At 31.3% G+C, this 24,093-nt stretch overlaps 1 protein-coding gene across 1 annotated transcript in view; it reads left to right on the forward strand.

Moving 5' to 3' along the window:
- The window catches only part of LOC149790325 (uncharacterized), a 39,240-nt gene extending 15,675 nt beyond the window's left edge, over window positions 1-23,565 (forward strand). Inside the window, exons 6-22 of the mRNA XM_089972377.1 lie at window positions 1,020-1,097; window positions 1,573-1,620; window positions 3,399-3,470; window positions 5,205-5,270; window positions 6,254-6,304; window positions 6,654-6,737; window positions 7,986-8,036; window positions 8,932-9,003; window positions 9,362-9,442; window positions 11,813-11,860; window positions 15,183-15,239; window positions 15,756-15,833; window positions 16,727-16,771; window positions 18,495-18,635; window positions 21,063-21,232; window positions 21,904-22,026; window positions 23,285-23,565. Coding sequence (XP_089828503.1) covers window positions 1,020-1,097; window positions 1,573-1,620; window positions 3,399-3,470; window positions 5,205-5,270; window positions 6,254-6,304; window positions 6,654-6,737; window positions 7,986-8,036; window positions 8,932-9,003; window positions 9,362-9,442; window positions 11,813-11,860; window positions 15,183-15,239; window positions 15,756-15,833; window positions 16,727-16,771; window positions 18,495-18,635; window positions 21,063-21,232; window positions 21,904-22,026; window positions 23,285-23,386 — 1,367 coding nt within the window. The 3' untranslated portion in view covers window positions 23,387-23,565. The remainder of the gene's footprint in view (window positions 1-1,019; window positions 1,098-1,572; window positions 1,621-3,398; window positions 3,471-5,204; window positions 5,271-6,253; window positions 6,305-6,653; window positions 6,738-7,985; window positions 8,037-8,931; window positions 9,004-9,361; window positions 9,443-11,812; window positions 11,861-15,182; window positions 15,240-15,755; window positions 15,834-16,726; window positions 16,772-18,494; window positions 18,636-21,062; window positions 21,233-21,903; window positions 22,027-23,284) is intronic.
- The last annotated feature ends 528 nt before the right edge of the window (window positions 23,566-24,093 follow it).

Raw genomic sequence — 24,093 nt, forward strand, 5'->3', positions numbered from 1 at the left:
TATGCTTTTAACTTCCTAAATATTTCACTGTCAAAATTACTTTTTTATAGGCTGGCAATATTGGTTACAGTTTACCTCCCTCTCACCTGTATCTATCTACATTTCAGCCCTTATTTATTTAGTATGTACGCTTACTAGTAATCGTTGTTGACTGTATATTTCGTTCTGTATCACCTGGAATATTATCATGCTGTAATTTCCAAAGCTCTCTAAAGTTACTTTATAGTCTTCTTTTTCACACTGCAAAATTTATGGTCACACTTTGAATAGTACTTTCCATCGGTCCTTATTTTTCATTAGACTCACGATCACATTGTTCTCTGCTTTGTGATAGCAATACATTCTCTTAGTACCTATTGACAATCTTTATAAAGTAAATAGTTGGTCGTAAAACTTGTTTCCGTCTCCGCTTGACATGACCTGAATGATACAAATTATATATTATATATCTGCCCATGTGCTAATAATTATTATCATATAAACCATGTTCATATTCATCATAACGAATACTAATGCTAATATTACTACCACTACTACTACTACTAATAATAATAATACTGCTACTACTACTATTAATATTAACAATAAGAAGACAAATAAGAAGATTATTTTCATTACTACTACTATTAATAATAATAATAATAATAATAATAATAATAATAATAATAATAATAATAATAGTAGTAGTAGTAGTAGTAGTAGAAGAAGAAGAAGTAGAAGAAGAAGAAGAAGAAGAAGAAGAAGAAGAAGAAGTAAAGAAGATAATAAAGATATCAATGATGACGATAGGTATTGTGGGAATGATGGTAATAATGGTGATTCTTGCACAACTCCAATATGTGAGTCTCCATATGTAAAACTGCTTCCTTTAGTCGTGTACAATAAGTCAGGTTTTAATCATGTAAAGACTAAAACGCTATCTCTATAATGTCGTTTTCGTGCAAACAGCATGTAGCTATTAAATGTGTACCATATATATGCAGTGCTGCATGAGACCTCTGTGCACTGTTCTATTGCAGAAAGATTTGGCGAACACATGCCGGAGTACTGCAACTGCTCTGGGTCAAATACCATGCACACTTACCCGATTGTTCCAGGTAAGCAAAATAACAACACATATTTCCCACCCTAAATGTTCATAAGTAGTGTATAACCTGTTAGACTGACAGGATAATATCATAGTAGTAGTGAAAGAAGAATGAGTTTGACAACTTTCATTGTTAATGTGCACATAGAACAAAATATTTCTCTTTTCTTGTTTCCGTAATATTCAGCTTGTATATTAAACCTTTAATAAATAAAAACAACACATGAAAATTAACCACTTGCTAAATATATATGAGTGAAAACATATTCGTATCCATCTCCGTGGTATTGGTAATTTTATACGCGTATGAATAATAATATCTCGAACTTATTATTTACATCAAACATCGAAAAATTAAAGGAAGAAGATAATACACTTTTTGCACAGTATTTAAATGTAAGAGTCCATACTAATAATTCATTTTACGTCGAAAAGGATTATACGAAAACTATTTGGAATTTTCTTTGCTATTTACTACCTTGTAGATACTGGAGATCATAAGCACGAGTGCTGGAACGAACATTCATATGATTGTAAGTGCTTTGTAAGGTTGCAGTTCAGATAACTGGATTATAATTTTAATGTCTATTTCTCCGAAATAAATCGAGGTTACTGTTATTTTAATTTCGTCATTGCTGTTAGGACGAGACATAATGTACTTATTGAGATGTTTATGCCATTTTTACAAACAACAAATATCTTTGAAGGAATAACGAAAACACTAAACATCCTAGATCAACAGAAGAAAATAAATTGAACATAAATGAACTCAATATCGGCCATGTAGAGAACGGTATTAAAGTGCATAATGTATTGATATCATGTATAACGCATTGATGCAATGTATCCAGTTGTACGTTTCATCATTCCCTACTAATAAGTTACAACGATTGGATGTCGAGTGCATGTAGAATGAAGTCCATTTTATTATCCTAAATATGATCCTGATTTTGCCCTTTCATCTAAATGAAGTATAGCATAACTGCCGACTGTGGTAATCTGAGAATCGGTGACGTATGCCACATAAATGAAGGCAAGGTAACAAACATTCTCTAGAATACAACTACAAAATTAATAGGATCAAAATCAAATAATCGTTCATTATTTTTTAAATGGCTAGCCAAAAGGGGATAAATGTTTTAAGCGTATATGATGCGAGTTCATCTGAATGACAATATTAAAAATGTTCATTGTCAAGAAATCCTCCATGGGAATAAATGAGTACGGTTATAGGATCACACAGAGCAAAGGAGGTATGTATGTGGAAGACAGAGAAACAATCTGTATAAGGAAGAAAATGATTATTAGTTAAATCTGGAACATTCTTACAGTTATTTTATCAACCGTTTTCTTAACATGGTGATTGATCGAAAAACGCAATACGATATTTGGACTGCAAAGAGAAAAGCAAAAGCATATGTTCAAAAGTTAGTCATATGAATTCCTTTCATATAGTACTTGAATGTAATTTATTTTACTCTGATGGAAATGTCAAACTACAGATGACATGCATACCTAATATCCTGGAGGTTATAACAATGTTCTAGATTCACAATTGTACAGTCTGATAGATTACACACAAAACTGAATTTCGCAATCTTTGAGGAAATCGCGTAGAGATAATGTAGACGACTAATTCATAGTTTTGAATAAACATAACACATTTATTTCGGAAACTTAATAACTGCTATGGTCACAAATTGTGAGTGACATAACTACTTCCTGAGATACATGTTAAATTAATACGCACATGATATATATAGCAAACTTGCTGATGCAAATAACAATCGTAATGTTAGATCTGTTATAAACCCATGGGAGTGAACATTCCTTTAGTCTAGCCTGAAATGTGTTAACAGTTACAAATGCCAACATACAGATAGAACAGGGACTACAAAGACTATTATTAGGAGCAAATGCAGATAGTTACGACGTGAGAATGAATTTGCATTTAACCTGAAAACAATTTTTAACATTTACATATCTTTTGTTTCTCTTATAGATGTAATAGAAACCATATTGTAAAGCAACCGTAGCACACCTTAATCAGAAACAAACTGGAAATTAATGCATGTTTTTATACAATAATTTATTGATGCTTTTAAAACAGTGAAACGAACTTTCTCTCTGGTATGATGGTGTGAACATTTTGCCGTATGCTACACAGACATAAAAAGGCATATATATTCATATACATATATAATACGTTAAGAAGTTGTATCATATATGTTCCAATCATCTAAGACAACGCATTTCGAGAGTAGGGAACGTTGATTGTATACCCAGCATATGCATTTAATTTCTTTCTCAGATTTATATCGGACACACTTTACCTCGCACAGACATGAGGCGCAGCCCTATCACTGCAGGAGTCATCACACATGTAAGTTCCTTGATCTAAAAGACTAAGGCAATATTCGCAGTATGGGAATCAAACCAATTCATTTAATTTAAACATTTAAAATGTGCAGTCCTGTGAGGTCATTTACAGCGAGCACATCTGGTGTCAATATATTTTGTGAAATATAACATATGTGAACCCGAGGCACTAATTTTATATATAATAAAAGCTACAAATATCATGTTCCTGTAGTCCTGTTATAATGTAGTCATCAGTTCACATAAAATAATTTGAAATGTCTTATTATACTATGGCGCATACCAGGTTAGGCTTATTTTCGTTTGGTTTGGTGGGAAACATGCGATGCCTAGATTGCTTCATGTCTAAATTAAAACTGAAAAACACATCGCTGTGTCAGATACTTTACGCTTCCATCATGTAATTCCAGCTGCAAAATATAACTTCACATAGGTGCCAGCTTATCATTGTTCAGTGCTTTATTGTCGTACATGATTAGCCGAACAAATATGGGTTTCTATTTCTTTGTTTATTACATCTACAAATGCAAAGACTGCCGACTCGGCGCAATATAAGAATAAGCTGTTGCAAGCTTTACAAAAAGTCACATCATGTAATATGCGGAAATCCGTTTAGAAAATCGAAAGGTAACGCAGATATATGCTACAAGGATTGTATGTTTCTGTATCAGGAGTTAGTCATATTTAAAAGCGCTAAGGTTTAGGGTTAGAAAGGGGGAGAAAGGTGGCATTATGTTTCAACACCCTTCCTTAAAAGTATCAAAATTCAAAGAATAATGTTTAATTTTCAGACCTTCAATGCGCCTTCTTTTGCTTCCTTATTGCAAGAGAAGTTGACTTGACTAACCGTTATTACAATGATATTTTAGTTTTCAGGAAAAATAGCGTGAAATAGTGTGAAAATAGTATCGAAACCGGTGAAACTAATCTTTAGGTACTTTTCTACCAATTAAGTAAATATACTTCTTTTTTACGGTAGTATGATCGGATTGCAATTTGTTTAGAAAGAATTGACTAAGACCTTTAACGATACTTACAGTTTGCAAATCTTATGGTTATATTGAAATTGTATCTTTATATGACTTGTTCAGAACTGTAATGTTTTACTTATTTTTCGAGCATGATAAATTGTTTGTGCTGGAATTCATTTGTGTTGATTGAAGTGCTACCACTGCTTAGATGTTGATTTTGAAGATGTCACAACAACTCTGAAACTATTAGATGTGCTTGTAATACGTACATATAAGTGTTTGCATCATCGTTTTGCACTGTATGCTCTGATTTATATTTCATTATGTTTCTCTTACGACATTTTGCATTTGGTATAATTATTTTCTTAAACAATATTCATATTTCTTCGATTTCTTTTGATTTTAGGATATATTTTATTTGTTCTGCGTTAAACCCGTGTTTTAAAACATGACTTTAGTTGATGAAAGATATTTTTCATATATGAAGATTGTTGCACGTTATCTCAATAACGTTGTGACTGTTCATTGTTTATGGTGGATTGGGAATTTATCTGCGACAAAATTATGACTTCTATGTGTTTAACTACGTAAGATAAATTTATAAAGGATAGCAAATAAGATCATTATTGATTTCATACTTTCATTTACTAATGAAAAGTTTCACCTTCGATTTACTCTAGTTATGTTTGTGAATTTTATTGTGTCGCATGCATTTACGACATCTAAACATCTAATATAATATGTATGTCTATTTGGTTTCGTTTCAGTATGGCATACTCTGGCTACCATTCACAGTGACATATGCAGAAATGATATAGTATTACACTTATCCAGTAAGCATCAATAATAATGAGTAGTACCATCCTAATATTCCATTATTTTGTGTGTCATGCAGAGCTGTTGGAAACATTAGAAACAACATCGACTTTTCAACAGAAATGGTCATAATTTGTCGATATTTAAATTAATAGTATGTTGTAAATCCATCTTCTAAAATTATTCATGATTTCGTTCTTGTGTGTTGAGGACTTTATATGTGAACAGGATGCAAAAATCAAACATTTGAAAAAGTAACATAAAGGTAAGAAAATCTTTAGTAAATATGTTAAATTGATGCCAGATATTTACATTGATAGAGACAGGATTACTGTTCACTTTGTAATCCCATTATGAACATTACATCATCACTGATTCTTCTATGATTAGACCATATGTCGAAGTTTCGATCCGTATTTAGAATTTAATTAATTTGCATTTAAACGTTATTTATGGTTTACAAAAAACCACCTGATCGTTACTAGATGATCAATATCTAGTGCAATTAATCTTGGAACTTGCAAAATTTGATCAATTAAGCGGTTGCCATAAACTCACTGAGATCAAACCTTAGTTATCTTTCATGAGAGAACTTTGATGATTATGGAATGAAAATACTATTTATGCTGGCATCGATTTACGTAATATACCTTTATAATGCCATACCTGGCATACTCTGCGATCATTGCTGATAAGGTCCGGTGACCACGGCAATCGCGATCACACCACTGTCTGCCTAATAAGTATATGGCTGCCGACCGCCGACGAGAGGATGGAAAGGTTGAAAAACCTGACCACAGAAAGCAATGTAAAGCCATGTGGTTAAGAAACACATGGCAAGTGACCGCTACTTGCATAAGATAAATGTGGGGAATTTGCCAGGAGGAAATTAGAATGACCGATTGACCAGGTAACCACTGAATTTATTTGACCTTTAGTACATGTTAGGCTTTATATAATAAGTGACAAAATGGTGATCTCGATTTGTATATTTCTACAGGTACCTTTCACTCTTCTGGAGATCCGTGTTCATGCCTGAAACATACAGACGGTAAGCACTTTGTATATGTAAGCAATTAAGCACACATGTTCGTTACCGCAATAATGGGATTATGTAAATGTATCGGACTATGTATATTTTTGATTAAAGAATGGCATTATGATAACAGGTACTTATAATTTTGTCGTATACTGAAAATAGTGTGCTTGATATCAAAGTGTTATCACAAACTATGAACAGTTCCTCAAGGTGGGTAATTCAAAAAAATATCTTTTGTCACCATTATTTGAATAAATACTGGAACACGATATTGTTAAAATACCATTTGATACTGAGCATTGTTTTGGTTTAGTCAGTGAAGATGCGACATTTATAATTAAATATCGTATTACTTGATCAGGTGAAGCTGTGCAGCAGATAATTCTCATAACAATCTCTACCAAAGCACCATCGGATCTATGCCTCCAGTATGACTCGTACCAATGTAAGTTGACAATCACTTATTGTTATATCATTAACTAACGTTTGCCACTAGGTTACTCAATCTATAATACTGATATAAATAAGTACCATATTTCCAAAATTAGGTTGTATAAAAAGTATATTTATGCACATATTAAATGGTTTAGATGCAATACGTGGAGGCCATGAAAAGGGAATCAGTGAGAAAGTGTGTTTTCTTAAGTTGCAATCTAAATTGTAAAATTTAAGCTTTTAATTAGAAGAAATGATGGCAAATGGTAGCAACCTGGAACAAATTTATGAACCAGAATATGGATATTATAATTGAGCACTGTATGCAGAAAAAATTCATATTTTCACACGAAGCATCAGTTAAAATTTTCAATAAAAACTAGTCTAGAAACAATTGTCTAGTATGCTTTTTGATATTTTATTGTAACAAGGAGGCATTTTGGTTTTTAAATACGTGCGTGTCAAAGATTTGTACTTTTGTGCATATTTAAATTATGACACTTTTTCTCATATTACATATGATAATCTTGTGCGATTTTTCGTAGTTCCTTTCACTTAAGAGGACTTTGTATTTCTGGAATATTATGTGTTGACGTTAGTAGATAATCGGTCCTGGTTAAATGAATTTTATTGTGAGAAGTCTAACTTTTACTGTACCTAACTGCTTACGTTTAAATATGTTATATCATACAAGTTTGTCCTGGATGTCCTCAAGGTCTTTTTTTACCTTAAATAAGAATGCTTGCAAGTATGGTTTTCATTATAAACATAAACTGAGTTCAGGATACGTACAGAAGATTAAGGTAAAATGTAGAGTAGTAATCAAACTGTCTCTGATATTTTTTATTATTATGCGGAAGTATGCTTTTGAAATATGTGTCAAGCACATGCACTATTGTGTTTATATAAATGACGAAAGTTTTGTGTCAGATGACTGAAACATGTATTACGTAAGCCTGCACATTTTATGTCAAATCTTTTCTAGCTTTGTTTTAGCTAAAGTGGAGGTTGCGTTATTGTAGATTATTTCTTGACCATTTGGCGTTGAGACAAATGTTAGATAATTGACCTTGTGTAAAGGGAGTTTACTATGGGCGCAAATTTTCTTGTTTTAATTTTTAAGGCCGTATAAAACAAACAAATTTGGTCCGTATGATAGTGTGGAATTATGGTTTTGTTTACAAACATACACCTAGGGTAGTATATGTACAGAACATCACATGCAAATTTTCAATAATAGTTTATTTTGTTTTTGCAGATTTGTATAACCTAGGCCGACATGTCCACCAGTGTGTGAGCGTGAATAACAGTACGTTGCTACCTCTACCACACTTAATTACATTTCATGCAAGTATGCATAGTTTCCTAACAAATCCATGGGGGTTTCAGAACTGCAGGACTATATTTGGTCGGTAACGACAGGCAGACAAAACAATTGAAATCATTTTCGAAATATATCAAATCCATTGGTAAAAACAAAATAAAACCCGACTGCCAGAGTTCATATGATCAACGTTCAACATGCTTATTTGTCTTTTGCATTAATTGGTCATTATGATTATACATTACAACATAATGAGGCCTAAAGGCGGATATAAGGAACCTAATTATAATAAATATAAGGCATTTAAATCTTTAATCATGAAATAGAGAAACAGTCAGTTATATTTGAATGTTTCGATACAACTTTTATTTCACATTGAATTCAAATAGCAATGAATTTGAAAATATTATAAATCGAAGGTTAAATTTAACGAAAGTGTAGATTATACCTTGCATTAATCCATTACAATACCGTACTGGTTCGCCAAATCGTTTAGAAGAAATCAGAAAGGTGCTCATGTAAAGGGATCAGTACTATCACTTTCCGTGTTTAGAAATGATACAGAGCCTTGAACATTTCAACTGAGATGGGTTTTTTAAGGGAATTGTGGAATATTCCTTTCATACTTTCAATAGCATATTCACACTTTTACCATAGCAACTGAGTCAACTGTAACAATTCTACACTTTTCTGCTTAAACAACGTGTATGAAATCTTCGACCAATGCAATATTTAATCTTCATATGCAAACAAATAAGAAACCAAATGATGCAAGTTAACGCACAATTACCCATGATATAAATTTATATCATGAATTGTATACTCATTCCAATACGTGATATGTCTCAAAACTATTTGTAACAAATAATCTCATTTATAGTGTGGCATTACCTGGCTGACCTACATCACAGAGACATTAACTGCAGAAAGAAGATTATGGACCATATGGCGGGTAAAAATAAGACAACTTGCCCGCTTTTATATTATACAACACAATGCCATGTAACGAAAGTCAATCACATACAGTATATTAAACTGGAATAAAATGAAATAATGCATTATTTTAAATGTAGTATAATTCTTTGAAATATATCACTACACCATGCAATTCTATACAATACCCAGCCACCCAAGCTAAACCACATTACTGAATTGATCAACAATGTATGCAATGATCAATGTTTTCGTTGTCATCATATTGTTCGAAAACAGTTTTTTCCAGGTTTTTGCTCTGTGATAAATGGGTTGGGTATCGCAATAGATCTGCAATGTAACACAAATACTTTATATTGAATTCCAATTCATTGCAGCTATTTTCCATGAATACAGCAAATTACCGAACTATTGCACATGCACGGGACACGATACTCACCATAACATCGTACATGTTGGTAAGAATAAAATCCTTCCGAATTCATAAGTTAATGTGATTACATTTTATTTGGTCAGAATGCTAATATTTGTATAGTAATGCATGAGTTGAACGTTGCACCATGGTTTTAACTGTAGTTCAATCATAATCTTTCTTGAGTTGCCAAAGGGGCTAAAAACGAAAAAGAACGTATCATTCTGTCAGTCAAATGCGACTGTTCTAGAGATACAGGTCTATATGGAATGAAGAAGAAAACAGAAACGTTTGCAAATTATTTGATAAAACAGACCTGAACAGGATTAGTCCTAATAAAGTATTTGCATTGCTTAGAATTAGTGTAGTCGGCAAATATACTGAAGATGTATATTATAACTTAACTTTATATCGTTATACGAAATGCATTCTGAAAAATAACAACATGTCGTCATTGATAATTTCAATCACAATCAATATATTAATAATTCTAGCACAGCTGAAACAATTAGCAGACTGGGCGAACAATTTAATCAATATATATATATATATTTAATAATTATACAATAAGTTGTTAAGCTATTGATAAGGAGTACTTAATAATTTTCATGAACTATTTCAGTGAAAATATCCTCTCCAATTACGTCTCCGTAACAAAGGGTTCATTAAATAGCTTCTTCATACCTGACTTTTGTCTATAATTGTTAATTTATAATCATAGTGTTTACTAGAACTCAATACCTAACTTTCCTTTCTATTCTTTTGTGTTTTGTATCGGTACGTGGAAATTTAGGATCAGGGTTTGCAGTTCTGTCGAGACGTAATTGGAGAGGATATTTTCACTGAAATAGTACATGGAAATTATTAAGTTCTCCTTATCATCAGCTTAACAACTTATTGTATAATTATTAAAACTCATTCTAAGACATTCTGGAGTACATCATTGTTGTACATCATTACATTCATGACTATAATGTTTGACTTGTGATATGAAATTTAGGATAGTTTGGGATTTAATTCTTAATAATGTAAGTGTATGTTAAATTTTCGCTTTGCATTGAAGACAAAGAAAAAAGATCTTATTATGGTTTCTCTTCATTCTTTGAAATAATTTAAGTCATAGAGTCGAAACAAGGTACAAGTTACAAAAAATAAAGATCTTATTTACAATAAGCCGTAGAGTGAATGAACTTGTTAAATGTGAAGTGTGTACAATACGATTGTATGATTTGGGGGCAAACTGAGAGCAATATGGCACCAAACTAAACAATGTGTCCATGATATGCGTGTCCTCATTATGATCTCTCCTCAGGACAATGCATTAGTTAAATAATAAAAGGTTTAACAGAAACTAATATTATCAAATAGAACATGAAACAAATCTTCGCCACAATTCGAAATAGCCATGGAAACGAATCATGCAATGATAACAACTGCAACCTGGTTATAGATTTGCATTAAACGATATACATGTTGCGGTAATTGTGTTAAGATTCATATTTATGTAACATTTAACACAAATGCTTTATCTGAGCGATTACCAGAGCGATTCATAAGACGGCTGCATGAAGTCAAGTTATTCAGACAATATGATTATGAAGCACAAGTATGTGGGTTCACTGTATCATATTTTAAGAAAAAAGTAAAATAATAGAGACAATTAAATACAAAGTATAGAATGCCACATCTGTAATTATATAGTTATATGGGCTACGATGGAATTTCAATACAGGCATATAATGTTTCAGTGGAGCAGATCAATATAGAACAACACACAAAACTGGAAAATAAACAACTAGAGGATAAATGTACATAATGTACGTTTAATACGTTACGCATTTGTAAGCAGACACTATACATAATTTTGTTTACATCGACAATTATATGACCGACATATCTAAACTCACCAGCTGAACGCACGTTTTCGCTGCAGGAAAGAAATAATCTAATGATGCTGCGAAATGAAATCAAATTAGAATGTTTTACCTGCGGTTTGATCACAAAGGCACACACACCTATATTTTAGAAGCGTCTATTATTTGGTATGACACGTTTGTTATATGGTCTTTTTCCATCTTCTTTCTTCTTTTATACTTTCGTAATTGTTAGCTCTTGTGTTTCATTACTGGAAGCATGCTTCGATTACATTCCAGACTAATTAAAGCAAATAATTGTTTTCCGTTCGTAATCTTAGTAATAAATTCCTAATATCAAACCATCTTTAGCGGAGACATAGGGGTTTAATTATGTTGCACACTCTACTGTTAGGAGTCCGAAACTGTTCACAAAATGTCAAATGTTTGTATTAGACGCCTGAAGTTCGCAATGATAACAAACGTTAAATGGTGCCATTTAATTTAAGTAGTTTATTTATAATAATTATTAGGTTGCAAAAAACAATTCTCATTCATTGCAGCTCATGGGAACCAAACATATTGTTATAAGAACCATGAGATATACAGGCGTAAGTTAGATGTAATGATACAGAAGACTATGTCCATCTCCCTCTTTCTATCTCTTAAACGCTTTCTTTCTAAATAAATAATGCAATTATATATATATATATATATATATATATATATATATATATATATATATATATATATATATATATATATATATATATATATATGCATAGAGGGAAATCTTAACGGCAACAGTAGTATAACTAGTATGAAATCAGTCCACGGTTTCTAGGAGTTTACCACACAGAGATACATATAACTGTATCGTTTGCAGTAACTAATCACATATCGATACAATATAAATTCGTACAAAGACTGTGGTTGTGCAACGCTACCTGTTCCAACACACCTAAACAAGACGCTCCTATAGAGGAATGTCCTAAGAGAAAAGATTTTCGGCAATGAATATATCGAGTCATCTATTGGATTTTTGGACCACTGCCGAACTACACTTTTATTGTATGTTTTGTACATTTTAATATAGTGGTCATTACCAAATATGTTAAAAGTTTAGTTCACTCGTAGGATAAACTATTTTAGGTTGACATTTAAAATTTTATTATCATATATTGCATTTTAATAACTGTCACGATGATGTAATATTAGTTATCATAGATTGGAGAGAATTTTAATGACACGTGAATTCGATTTATGATCTCTTGGAACTTGTTATCTGTGAATTGGAATTAAGAAGTTGGATTCACTCATTTTTAGAAATGTAAATGTTGAGCTAATACTTTTTACTTTTAACATATTAGCCCTCATGAGTGTCGCATATACACACTTGTCAAATAATTGTTGTTTAAAACCGCTTTAATATGACCATTCCAGGTAAGCCGGTTGTAGCAAATTTTGGCAGATGTTCATTTTTTTCTAATGTAAAGAACATTAGGAAAAAGTCCATCTCTTGATGAGAATAATGGTGCAAGACATGGGAACACATCAAAGTAATAAACACAATTTCCAGGAGAGTCTCAGGTCGAACGTTAAACATTTAAAGCCGAACTAATAGGTGCAAGAAAGTTCTATCTCATTACATGCAAAATTTGCATCACACAAGACGAATAATACATGCTTCCCGCCCTCACAGTTCAATCACCTAAGTCAAACTGGAGTTGTAATTAACCAAACAATTAGTGCTGGAACAAGGAAATGCTTATAAAAATTTTATATTCATCGCCGAGGAACTCACAAAGCCATTCTCTTAAAACTACATATAAATTTGAACAGTCAATTTCGGCATGCAGATAAGAAATAAATCTATCTAAATCACATGTTTTTCCCTAAATCCACATACTCTTAAATGTCAGTTAGATGCAGATGCTTTATTGGTTTAATACGTAGCAAGTTTGAAGGCAGTTGTGTTAATTGCTTTAGGGCAAAATATGTATAGTTATTTAAATAATCAACATTACGACAATATGCTATGTCCAAAAAATATTATAGTTGGGCAGCTGTCAACAACAACACGGACGGTGCAGATATTTCAAAAGTGATATACTTGCTAACGTAAGCAATCACTATTCGCTGATGTCGTGACTCTCCTGTATATGTTTGTGCTAGTGAGAAATGAAGTTATATATTACTAAATGCTTTGGCTGGTTTTTAGCCAGACCTGATGGTCAAATTTTCTATCATACATCCCTTTTAACCAGAATAATTCAATTATATATATATATATATATATATATATATATATATATATATATATATATATATATATATATCTCTATATATATATATATATATATATATATATATATATATATATATATATATATATATATATATATATATATATATATATATATATATATATATATATATATATATATATATATATATATGTACATTTGATTTAATTTAATTGTTTGTTTGTAAGTTAAATTTCTTTTCTATTCCATTGCATGTGATTATAATGTAACTTTATTTACCGGATTTGATATAGTCCAAAAACGTCAGTTCTGTATAACGTATTGGTTTCTTTTTTATAAGTAACTAATAATATAAATGCCATATCAAATATCTAACGTCGATTCCGAACCAGAAATAGTTTTAGTAACAAACGTTTATTTAATTCTTTATCAGAGTAAGAATTAGTAAATTAAGTTTAATCATAACTGGAGTATGTGATATGAAACATATGTTTATTGTTACAAACATATATTTTCTAGAAGGTTGACCCACCTCCGGGAATATGATTTTTTGTCTTTGTTAGACTTATTACTGATCTACTGAGAAATAATAGTCATTTGTGTCTTAACTCTTGAAAAGTCAAGTTGTTTTCTGTTGTGTCCAGCCTGAAGTAATTATTTTACTTTCTTGAAATTATTTCAAATTCAAGTGATTATTTTCCATGGAAATACAAATGTTCTAAATTAATTCTTGGATAAGGACCTTTATCGAAAGTTATACATAATTAAAAAATTAGAATAATATTGCATGTGATTTAACAAGAGACTGTCGACACTGCAGTACCTCGCTGACTGTTAATGAGGTCATCGTCTTCCATCTTGGATTTGATCGGGATTCTAACTAAGTTCCATTTAGGATTTTTTATTATTAGGACATTTCATTTTAGTCCTTGTATTAATTTTGGTTTTGATTCGTCATTGCATAATTTTGTTTATTTTCATTTTCAAATGATATTCTAGGGACATAAATTGTTTGTTAAATTTCACAAAACAAAGAGTCGTTACTATATATATATATATATATATATATATATATATATATATATATATATATATATATATATAAATATATATATATATATTTATGCATGTGTGTGTGTGGTATATGTGTGTGTATGTGTATGTGTGTCTGTGTGTGTGTGTAAGTGGGATGTGTGTGTGTGTGTGTGTGTGTGTGTGTGTGTGTGTCCACTAGTCCTTTATACTGTTATTGACATTCCATTTGATGTAAATTGCATATTAGGGGATATAAAATGTTGAGCAAAAAAGGTGTTAATTTTAGTGTGTCTATAAATTTCTACTATTTGATATAATTCTTTGCTTTGTTAAAACGATTATATCAAAGATAAAAACGAAAATTAAGAGCTGAAGTAAAATGAGGACTGAAATTTCTTAACAAGTGAAATGATGCATGCAATCCTGTAAATTAAACATTTAACTGAGAAGGGAATTATGTCAAGCAAACATTGAGGGGCATTGTGGAGAATATGTATGATGAAGGAAACACAATAAAGTTTCCTGTCTACCAGAGGAGAAAAATATGAACTACACATGAAATTTATTGCATAATATAGGACTTACATTTAGAAGTATGCCAAAATAATGAAATTTCTTTAATTGATTTCAGTACTACATCGGGAAATATATGAAAGCAGCCCATCAGTATGCAGATCACATCAATATCGTGAGAACGCTTCAATTATTAAAATATAACTATCGCCTATATACATTAGGCCGTAAATCAGGTTTTTTTTTTCCCTCAATAATGCAGTATTACTTATTTGAAGATTTTGAACCCCTGAATGTTAGGTTGATGACAATCTTATTTCGTATACATTTTGGTTTCAACGGAAAACAGATTATGTGCCAAATGTTATAGGAAACGATTTATTTACTATTCATTCAGTTTACACAATTTACCATGAGACTAGGAGAGCAGACATCATCTGTTAATCTTATATTTTGGGTTATATATTTTATGTTGAACGTAAACACCTGATTTATTGCAGACAGCGGAAGACTTGAGTTTCCGAAATTTCCAAAGGATTTGGTACTGATTGATTTGTATTGCTTTGTCTTACAGTAGTCGTAATTTTCTATCGAATAATTTAATTACGATTTAAAAATCAATTTTTGTATAAAGTGAATGTATGCACAACATTTAAAGTAAATATGCATCTAGTTTTGAAAATTGTTTCAGTATGGCAGCAACTTCTTTGGATCACTATTGGTGAACATGAGATGGATTGCAGAGCGGATCTTATACTTCATGCTGCAGGTATTCGATCAATGAATCAATCAATGAATCAATCCTTGAATCAATGAATCTACATATCGATCAATCTATCTATCTATTTATTTATCTATCTATCTATATATCTATCTATCTATCTTCTATCCATCCATCCATCAATTTATCAAACTATCCATTCATCCATCTGTTTATCTATCTATCTATTTATATATATATATATATATATATATATATATATATATATATATATATATATATATATATATATATATACCTAAAAGTATATCTGTCTATCTATGTATATATCTTTCTCCATCAATCCATTCATCCATTCGTTTGTCAATCTATCCATCCATCCCTTTATCTATATATATGTTTAAATATATATTTATATAACAATCTATCTGCCGATCTGTCTCTATGTCTGTCTGTCTATCTAGCTATCTATCAATCTATCTCTCTCTCTATCTCTCTCTCTCTCTCTCTCTCTCTCTCTCTCTCTATCTATCTATCTATCTATCTGTTTGTCTATCTATCTATCCATCGATCTATCTATATAATTATCTATCTCTAAGTATCTTTCTTTCTACCCATCCACCCTATCAATCAATCCATCAAACCATACATGTGTCTATCTATCTATTCCTCTATTATTCGCTGGCACTAACTCTATTTATCCCTCTGGCACTAACTCCTGATTGTAATATCTAGATATAAACATCATGTATATAAGAAAATATATGTATTGATGAATCTATTCATTTTTGCTTTAAATTATATGCATATATTTAACTAAAACTTTATATATAAATTATGGATAAAATGTATCTTATTACTAAAGGAAATAAAGGATTACATTACATGCAATTCATCTGAAAACTGCCACTATAAATTTATACCTTTTCTTCCAAACAAAGCCACGTTTCCACATACAACATATGATCCATGCTCATGTACACATGGTAATGTATCTACTTACATTGATATCTATCTATCTATCTATCTATCTATCTATCTCGTTTTATCTATCGTTCTATAGATCTATCCATCTATCTAACTATATTTATATATATCTCTCTCTCACTCACTCACTCTCTCTCTCTCTCTCTCTCTCTCTCTCTCTCTCTCTCTCTCTCTCTATATATATATATATATATATATATATATATATATATCAATCGATCTATATATGTCTCTGTAAATCTGTATATCTTCTTCCGCTGTATGTATGTATGTATCTATGTATGTATGTATGTATGTATGTGTGTGTATGTGTGTGTATGTATGTATGTATGTATGTATATGAATGTGTACCTTTTCTTTGGGCAACAAGTAAGAATGGAAGAACGCCCAATTTATAGCCTGATAAATGTATAACTATGTATGCATGAATGAATACATATAAGCTTGTATACCGTTAACGTTTGGCATGGGTCGAATTTATGTATGTTATCATCTGTGCTCTCTGTATTGATTTTGAATGTCTAACATTTTTTTTGTATGAGGCGTTTTGCTTCTTTTAATATACGCGGCAATAACATATATAGATCTATATCTTGAAACTAATATTGACAAAATGTTGATTTATGGTTGGATTTCCTAATCTATAAATATAGCTTCATTTAGACGCCAATATCGCTTTCTTTATGACATATTGGTAATAACACGGATTTTATCAAATGAAAATTTAATCTATACTAAAACTCAAGTGAACTGTTTTTAGATAATGTTATATCTGTGCTTCAATGCAGAAATAGTGTTTAAATGTAAAAAGAAATGGATATACAAAGATAGACGTAAAACCTTACACTTGTGTCCAATAATAACGAGGGATATGAGAAGATTATTTGCTTCAAAAAGGTCTACGTTTTCTCAAATAAAACTTATTTGAAGCAACAGTCAAAAAAGAGGATTTTGAAATGTGGAAGGATGTGCAACATATGGCATAAATGTGAATCTGCGTCGTCAACAGAAAAGGATCTTCGTAATAGCTCTCCGATATGGTTCACTATAACTAGCTCTAAATCTAAAACAAGAGAAGCTGATGTGGAAATTATGTTCCATGAGAGATAAAAAAATTCTAACATTTTTGAAAATGAATCTAAATGTATTAAGTTTATTTTATTTGCCTTCGAAAAAGGTTTGCAATATAATGATTATGCTTTCCAGATGACAAGAATTCTCCAAGTGTAGCAACTGCCTTTTGCTTGTAATTGGATCTAAAAAAATGGCAAAAGTTACATATATGATTTATCATACAAGTGGATTGTAAGGTAGCGACAAAGGAATGTTATATACGAAAATATATATCTTAAATTGACTTTAATTAATTCAAATTAGAAATAAAGTAGACACACACCTGTAAGAATCATGCGGTCTCTATGGCATCGCAACATAAAGTTGAATGATGGTCTTGAGGTGGTGGTGAGCAGGAAACAATTGTTCAAGGCTTTTAAAATATTATTAAACTATTAATAACCTCAGATTAATTCAAATAATTTAACTTTCTTTACACCTGTGTTGTATCTTTGATTTGCAAAATTACTCATTATTCGTTTTTTAAATATCGAAGTTAATGGACTGAACTTTTGTACATGTCAGTGGAAAAGTTAATATGATTTGCTTTAGAACTTCCTGACAGGAAATTCGATTCCACAAAATTATTAAATTTTCCAAATCGTACAGCTGCATCATCATTGACGCTATCGGCAACGACACGCGTAACAGAACCAACTATCTTCGCACTTACTTCTACAACACAATTTACTGCCACATCGACAGCGGCATCTACTAGAAGTATTAATCAAGCAACAGGAAATTTAATAGGTAAATATGTACATTAAACGTTTTCGTTTCAAACATTAAACTAAGAAAAAAGGATATGTGGTAACAGTACTAGGTCCGCCTCTAGTGTACTGGACTCACACGAATTGTGTAGATTGACAGATTTGAATGCAGTAAGGTGCACAATCCTTGTTTAACCCAGATCAACCGTGGCGTCGTTTTTGAGAAAGGGAATTTACTCCAACTGCATTGGTACTCAATATTAATATTTGAGCTGATGTGTTGTTTCAAACGAAAACCTATTAACAAAGACTGCAACAATCTCTTTATACTTTTCTCAATCATGACTAGTCTATTTATAGATATTTTGTTCACGTCATGCAGTTAATTGTTGCAAATTGATAATGGGGAAATATCGTTTGATATTTTGTTTATTTAATGCTTTTCTATCGTTTTCAATCACAATGTGATTCACGCAATAGATGTTCGATAATCCTGGTGAATACTTACAGAGGAAACCAAGAAAGCACAACATGGTACTTAATAGTTCTATACCATCAAACAATGTCTATTGTGAAATAACTATCCATTAAAACCCGCTCAAATTAATTTAAGCGCATTTCGCGACAGTAGAAAATATATTTAATTATTGTAACATATTTTATATTCATACCTTGCTATTTTATTTATAACACTATTCATATTTGACCTAAATATTAGTTACGCTGATTTTATTACGTAATGTTGAATACGTTTTGTTTCTTTATCACGCTGACTTATGGGTCCAGCAAACCAATTAGCGTATATTTTTTTCTGATATATATATATATATATATATATATATATATATATATATATATATATATATATATATATATAAACCACACGCATTACAAAACTAGGATTTTTAAATGTTGTTCTAAAGCAATTTGTTATATTAATACTAACTGCCCAGGGCGCAATAATACGCATACACAAACATACTTGGAACTGTGTGCTATTAGTCAATTTCTATATATCAATGATGAATTTTCACTTCGTAATTATTTGTGAGCTTCGAGAAAAGATGCAAATTACAAGTAATCTCCGTTTTCTAAACGAATTGAACATGGTACACACTTTAATCTCATTCCCTTCTTTCCCCTCCCCTCTCATGTACAAAGGATAAAATATATAGAAATCGGGAGTGAGAGAAATAAATTGGGCGAGATGAAAAACTTAAAACTGAAATTGCACCAAGTATCCTACAATATATTTCTTAATAACGATATGTCAACATTTCCCGTGGGACCTATATAACGTATTTATAAAACCAATGATACAAAGTTGCAATTGCCGGTCGAAACAGTAAGGTAAATGTTGTGGTTATGAGAAAAAATATGTAAGGTATTTATTTTCTTCTTGATGATGTTGCTGCATCTTAAACGTATTATAAGTTTCTAAGAATTGATAATTATTAATTAAATACGAAAATATAAAAAGGCCGCCTCTCTCTCTCTCTATGATTACATCGTATCAATATAAGATAAAGAAAATCCAAGCAAAGACGAGGATAGAGGATTTTCGCAGACGTAATACCACAGCGTTTATGGACCTATGAAGAATGCTGGTAACTGTTATGGCAAACCAACCATGAGAGAGAGGGAGAGAGAGAGAGAGAGAGAGAGACAGAGAGACAGAGAGAGATAATGGTATGGTCGGTAGTAATGTAAACTGAAACACAATAATGCCATAGATCAACTTTAATTATAGTACAATATTCTAATTACCTCTTGTAGGTTCGTCGTTTTGCTTAGATTCTATTCCACGCTAATTACCTTGCGCCTGTACGTCAACGCCCTGACGAACGTTTAGTATTCAAGAATCAGTGTGTATGTGGGCCTAGTCATCTGCTTTCTTCAATAAAACCGTCCTGTATGTATATATCTAAAGTGGAATGTATATTGATTTATAAATGTGAATACAAATATATATTCAAGAATGAAAACAATCAACTTATCAATACGAAAAGGTCATTATGAATAAACACAAAAAGACAGAACAAAAGTCTGTAGCGGACACATAGTTGCCTCTCGTCTATCTAACGCAGTTTAGATGGCAAATATATGTATTCGTATGTGATATGTGTTGCGTGGATATACATATATATATATATATATATATATATATATATATATATATATATATATATATATATATATATATATATAATATCAATACGCATTTCCCACTTTCATTATTTATCAACAAGACCTTTCGAAAGCATGTAAATCAGAGAAAGAATTACATGGGCTTTAGAGTAATGCTTACAGTGCCTATGATTTTAGAATTTGCAACTGACCAGTAAAGTGCATGCTAAAAAAACAGTAAAATCGTATCATTAATGTAGAAGGGTTAACGATGAAAATTCAAATGAGACAGCAAATTTTCTTTTCATTTATTTTCGGATGCTATTGTTGCTCACTTTAGGTCTTCACGTCTGTAGCAAAGCATTAACTATCTACAGCATTGCACACAGCCTCAATGTTACCCATGCTAGCGCATCAGATTGCGCAAGGGGAGATCACACTTCTTCAGAGGCACTTGTACTTAAAAATTGTAATGCCAGCTCTACGACGACGTGGATAAAAGGTGAAAATGTACGTATTAACATACGACAGTTTTATTAAGTTCTCTTGCATACGTTAAAATGTTAATAAATTCTCTAGTGTATGCAGTTGCAATAATTCAAGTAATAATAAACCAACGGACGAAATTTCGTTTTGTAATTATCAGACAAGGTGTTTAAACCTTTTTCCAAATGAAATTATTATTAGACGTTAATTCACGAGTCTTCCGGCGGGAAGTTAAATTAGAATAAGCAACTTTGAGTTCAATAACTATTGAATAAATGACCGATAAATTTGATTAATCTTTATGAAATTTAGTTTCCGTGATAGTAGATTCGAAATATTCTGATTATGAACGGAATGGTTTGTCTGTCTAAATCAATACGAGCAGTTTTAACGAAGAATACAAAGCCTCTATTGTACTCTACTAATATAGTCAAACTTTAATTGAAGATGGTTTTACCTTCTTTAGCCAAAAAATCTATATACAAACATGACAAACAGACAGTCGAAATTAGACGGCTGAAGATAAATATTTTAAATTATTAAATGTCTTCCATTTTCATACTAGATCACTAATGATGTAACTAGTTATAACAATACAAACAAGAGGAACTATATTATGTTTATTATGCCTTTTACATGGAGCCGATACTTTCCTTTATCAGTTAGTTACCTTTCACTCTGTTAAATTTCTCCAGGTTAAGACAATGTGTAACAGCATTCCTCTGTTCACCCCAATTGCCACATTTAAAGATAGTGTTTTCGAACCAATTGGAGGGAAGGCCGGCATTTTCCTTGGATGTCTTCCAGATGGATTTAAGGTACTTATAAATAACAGGAATATATTGGAAAGAATCTTATTGATTAAGGTTCTGATAATGTAGGTCTTATAAACAGATATTTAAGTATCCGTAATATCTTCGCTGAGGTTTTCTGCAAATAATGCGTTTGCCTTTACAGTTAACTGATTATCAAAATATGAGTCTTAATACAATCCAATTTACTGATTTTGGCAGAAATAAGCTTAACAAATAAATTATCTGAACTAGTAATGATTGCAATTTTTGGAAGAAGAGCTTATTGTCTGAGGAGTATTGAGTATGATCTAACTTTGAGGATGACGTTACAATCGAAATAATGTTTACTGTCCGAAATCCAGCAAAACGTGTGATTGTTGTATACGAAAGTTATTTATAAGGCGTATACATACATTTCAAAATATTATACATAATAGATACATGTGCAAACCCCACTGTAGGAACTTATTATAATATTTTGCAACCGAAATTTGTTTTTCTTGATGCAGTAAGAAATCATATTCGTCAATCATATTGATGTTTCTTGCATTCGAACGTATACAATAAAAGAACTCAAACTAAACGTAATCACGTCGTTGACTTTTATTATACATTACGTTCTTTATAACGTTGTTTAGACCTTAATATATAATGCGATGTTGAACAATATTTAATCACTTTAACCTAATAATATAAAAATAATGTTATAATTACTGCTTATATAAAGATCATTTTTACAAATGACGAAACTAAGATGAAGTAGTGTCTACGTTTGTCTACATGCTCAATTTAGTTTTTGTAACTCTGATTGCAAGGAAACACAACCGCAACGAAGAGAATTTGATAAGCTTTTACTATATTCATCCATATCGATGTCTCGCTCTATTAATCTATACAAAGGAAAACATTTGCAAGGCGCCAGGTAGGAATTAATGCAGGCGGTGTACGTACGCCAGCCTGGCAGTGTTTCAAGTACCTTAGTTTTCTACTGGAAAATGTACATAACCCATTTGCTTATTGGTAGGTATACATGTTCATATGTTTAGCTTTGAATATGGGATAACCAAGATTATGATAAACATATTATAATCGTCATTGTTTTCCACATTATTCTCCTTCGTATTCGTTTTATTCTTCTTCTTACTAGTAGCATCATTATTATTATTTTGGTCATCATTGCATTTGCAACCATCATCTCGATTATTATCACGATTGTAACGTTTTGCCTATTTCTTATTTATATATTAATCATTTTAGTTATTATTCTGATTTGTTCTTTCAGTTAGCTGTTCAAGACTGTCTTGTCGGTATACAAATCAAACATCTGCAATCGGGTGCATTTGGTGTAAATGATCCAGCAAGCTATTTTGTTATTAGATGGTGAATTTCATGCGTTTAGCGGGGTTCATTTTCGTTAAATGACATATTTTACTTTGTTACTTTCGTGTGAAGTGCCTATCTTTTACATTTTCTTCACGTATTTCTTCAATCCTTTGTTACATTTCCTCGATGAAATCGTCATGCTTACAGATGAAGACATGCAAATAAAACGTATTCAATGAACAGTATACGCTTTATTTGTTTTGCTAACTATAAGAACCCTAGAAAGTTCTTTGTTAATACATTTCTTGGAATATTAAGGATTGTTTAAAATTTCAATTGCTATGTGTTATAAACTGAAAAGTAAATTAATATACGGCTACGTGTCAGTCAGTTTCTAGAACATGCTGAAAGACCGCTAATCTGGAATATCGCTGCCAAGTGTGTATGCACAGAATATGGTGTTTGGTCATTTACATTGTATGCCCCAGTGCCCGACTGAATGTCACTATATATCATATTCCAATTAAACGGGACATATATTTAAACGGATGCAGACAGGAGTTTATAAAACGATATGCAAGAGAGTAGATGCCTACCGAAATCATACTTTCATGACGTGAAAGTAAAGGGCAGAGATAATAAGGGCGATACTTGTAGTGTCCGCTGGACAATACCTATGATCGAATTTTTCATGTCACGTGTTCTTATTATTTATTGTCATTGGTTCAATTATCTTCTTCTTGGAAACACATATCTCCATTAAGCTAA

Source organism: Sinohyriopsis cumingii, chromosome 10 (genome assembly GCF_028554795.1).
Source record: "Sinohyriopsis cumingii isolate HCF-2022 chromosome 10, ASM2855479v2, whole genome shotgun sequence".
Classification (NCBI taxonomy): domain Eukaryota; kingdom Metazoa; phylum Mollusca; class Bivalvia; order Unionida; family Unionidae; genus Sinohyriopsis; species Sinohyriopsis cumingii.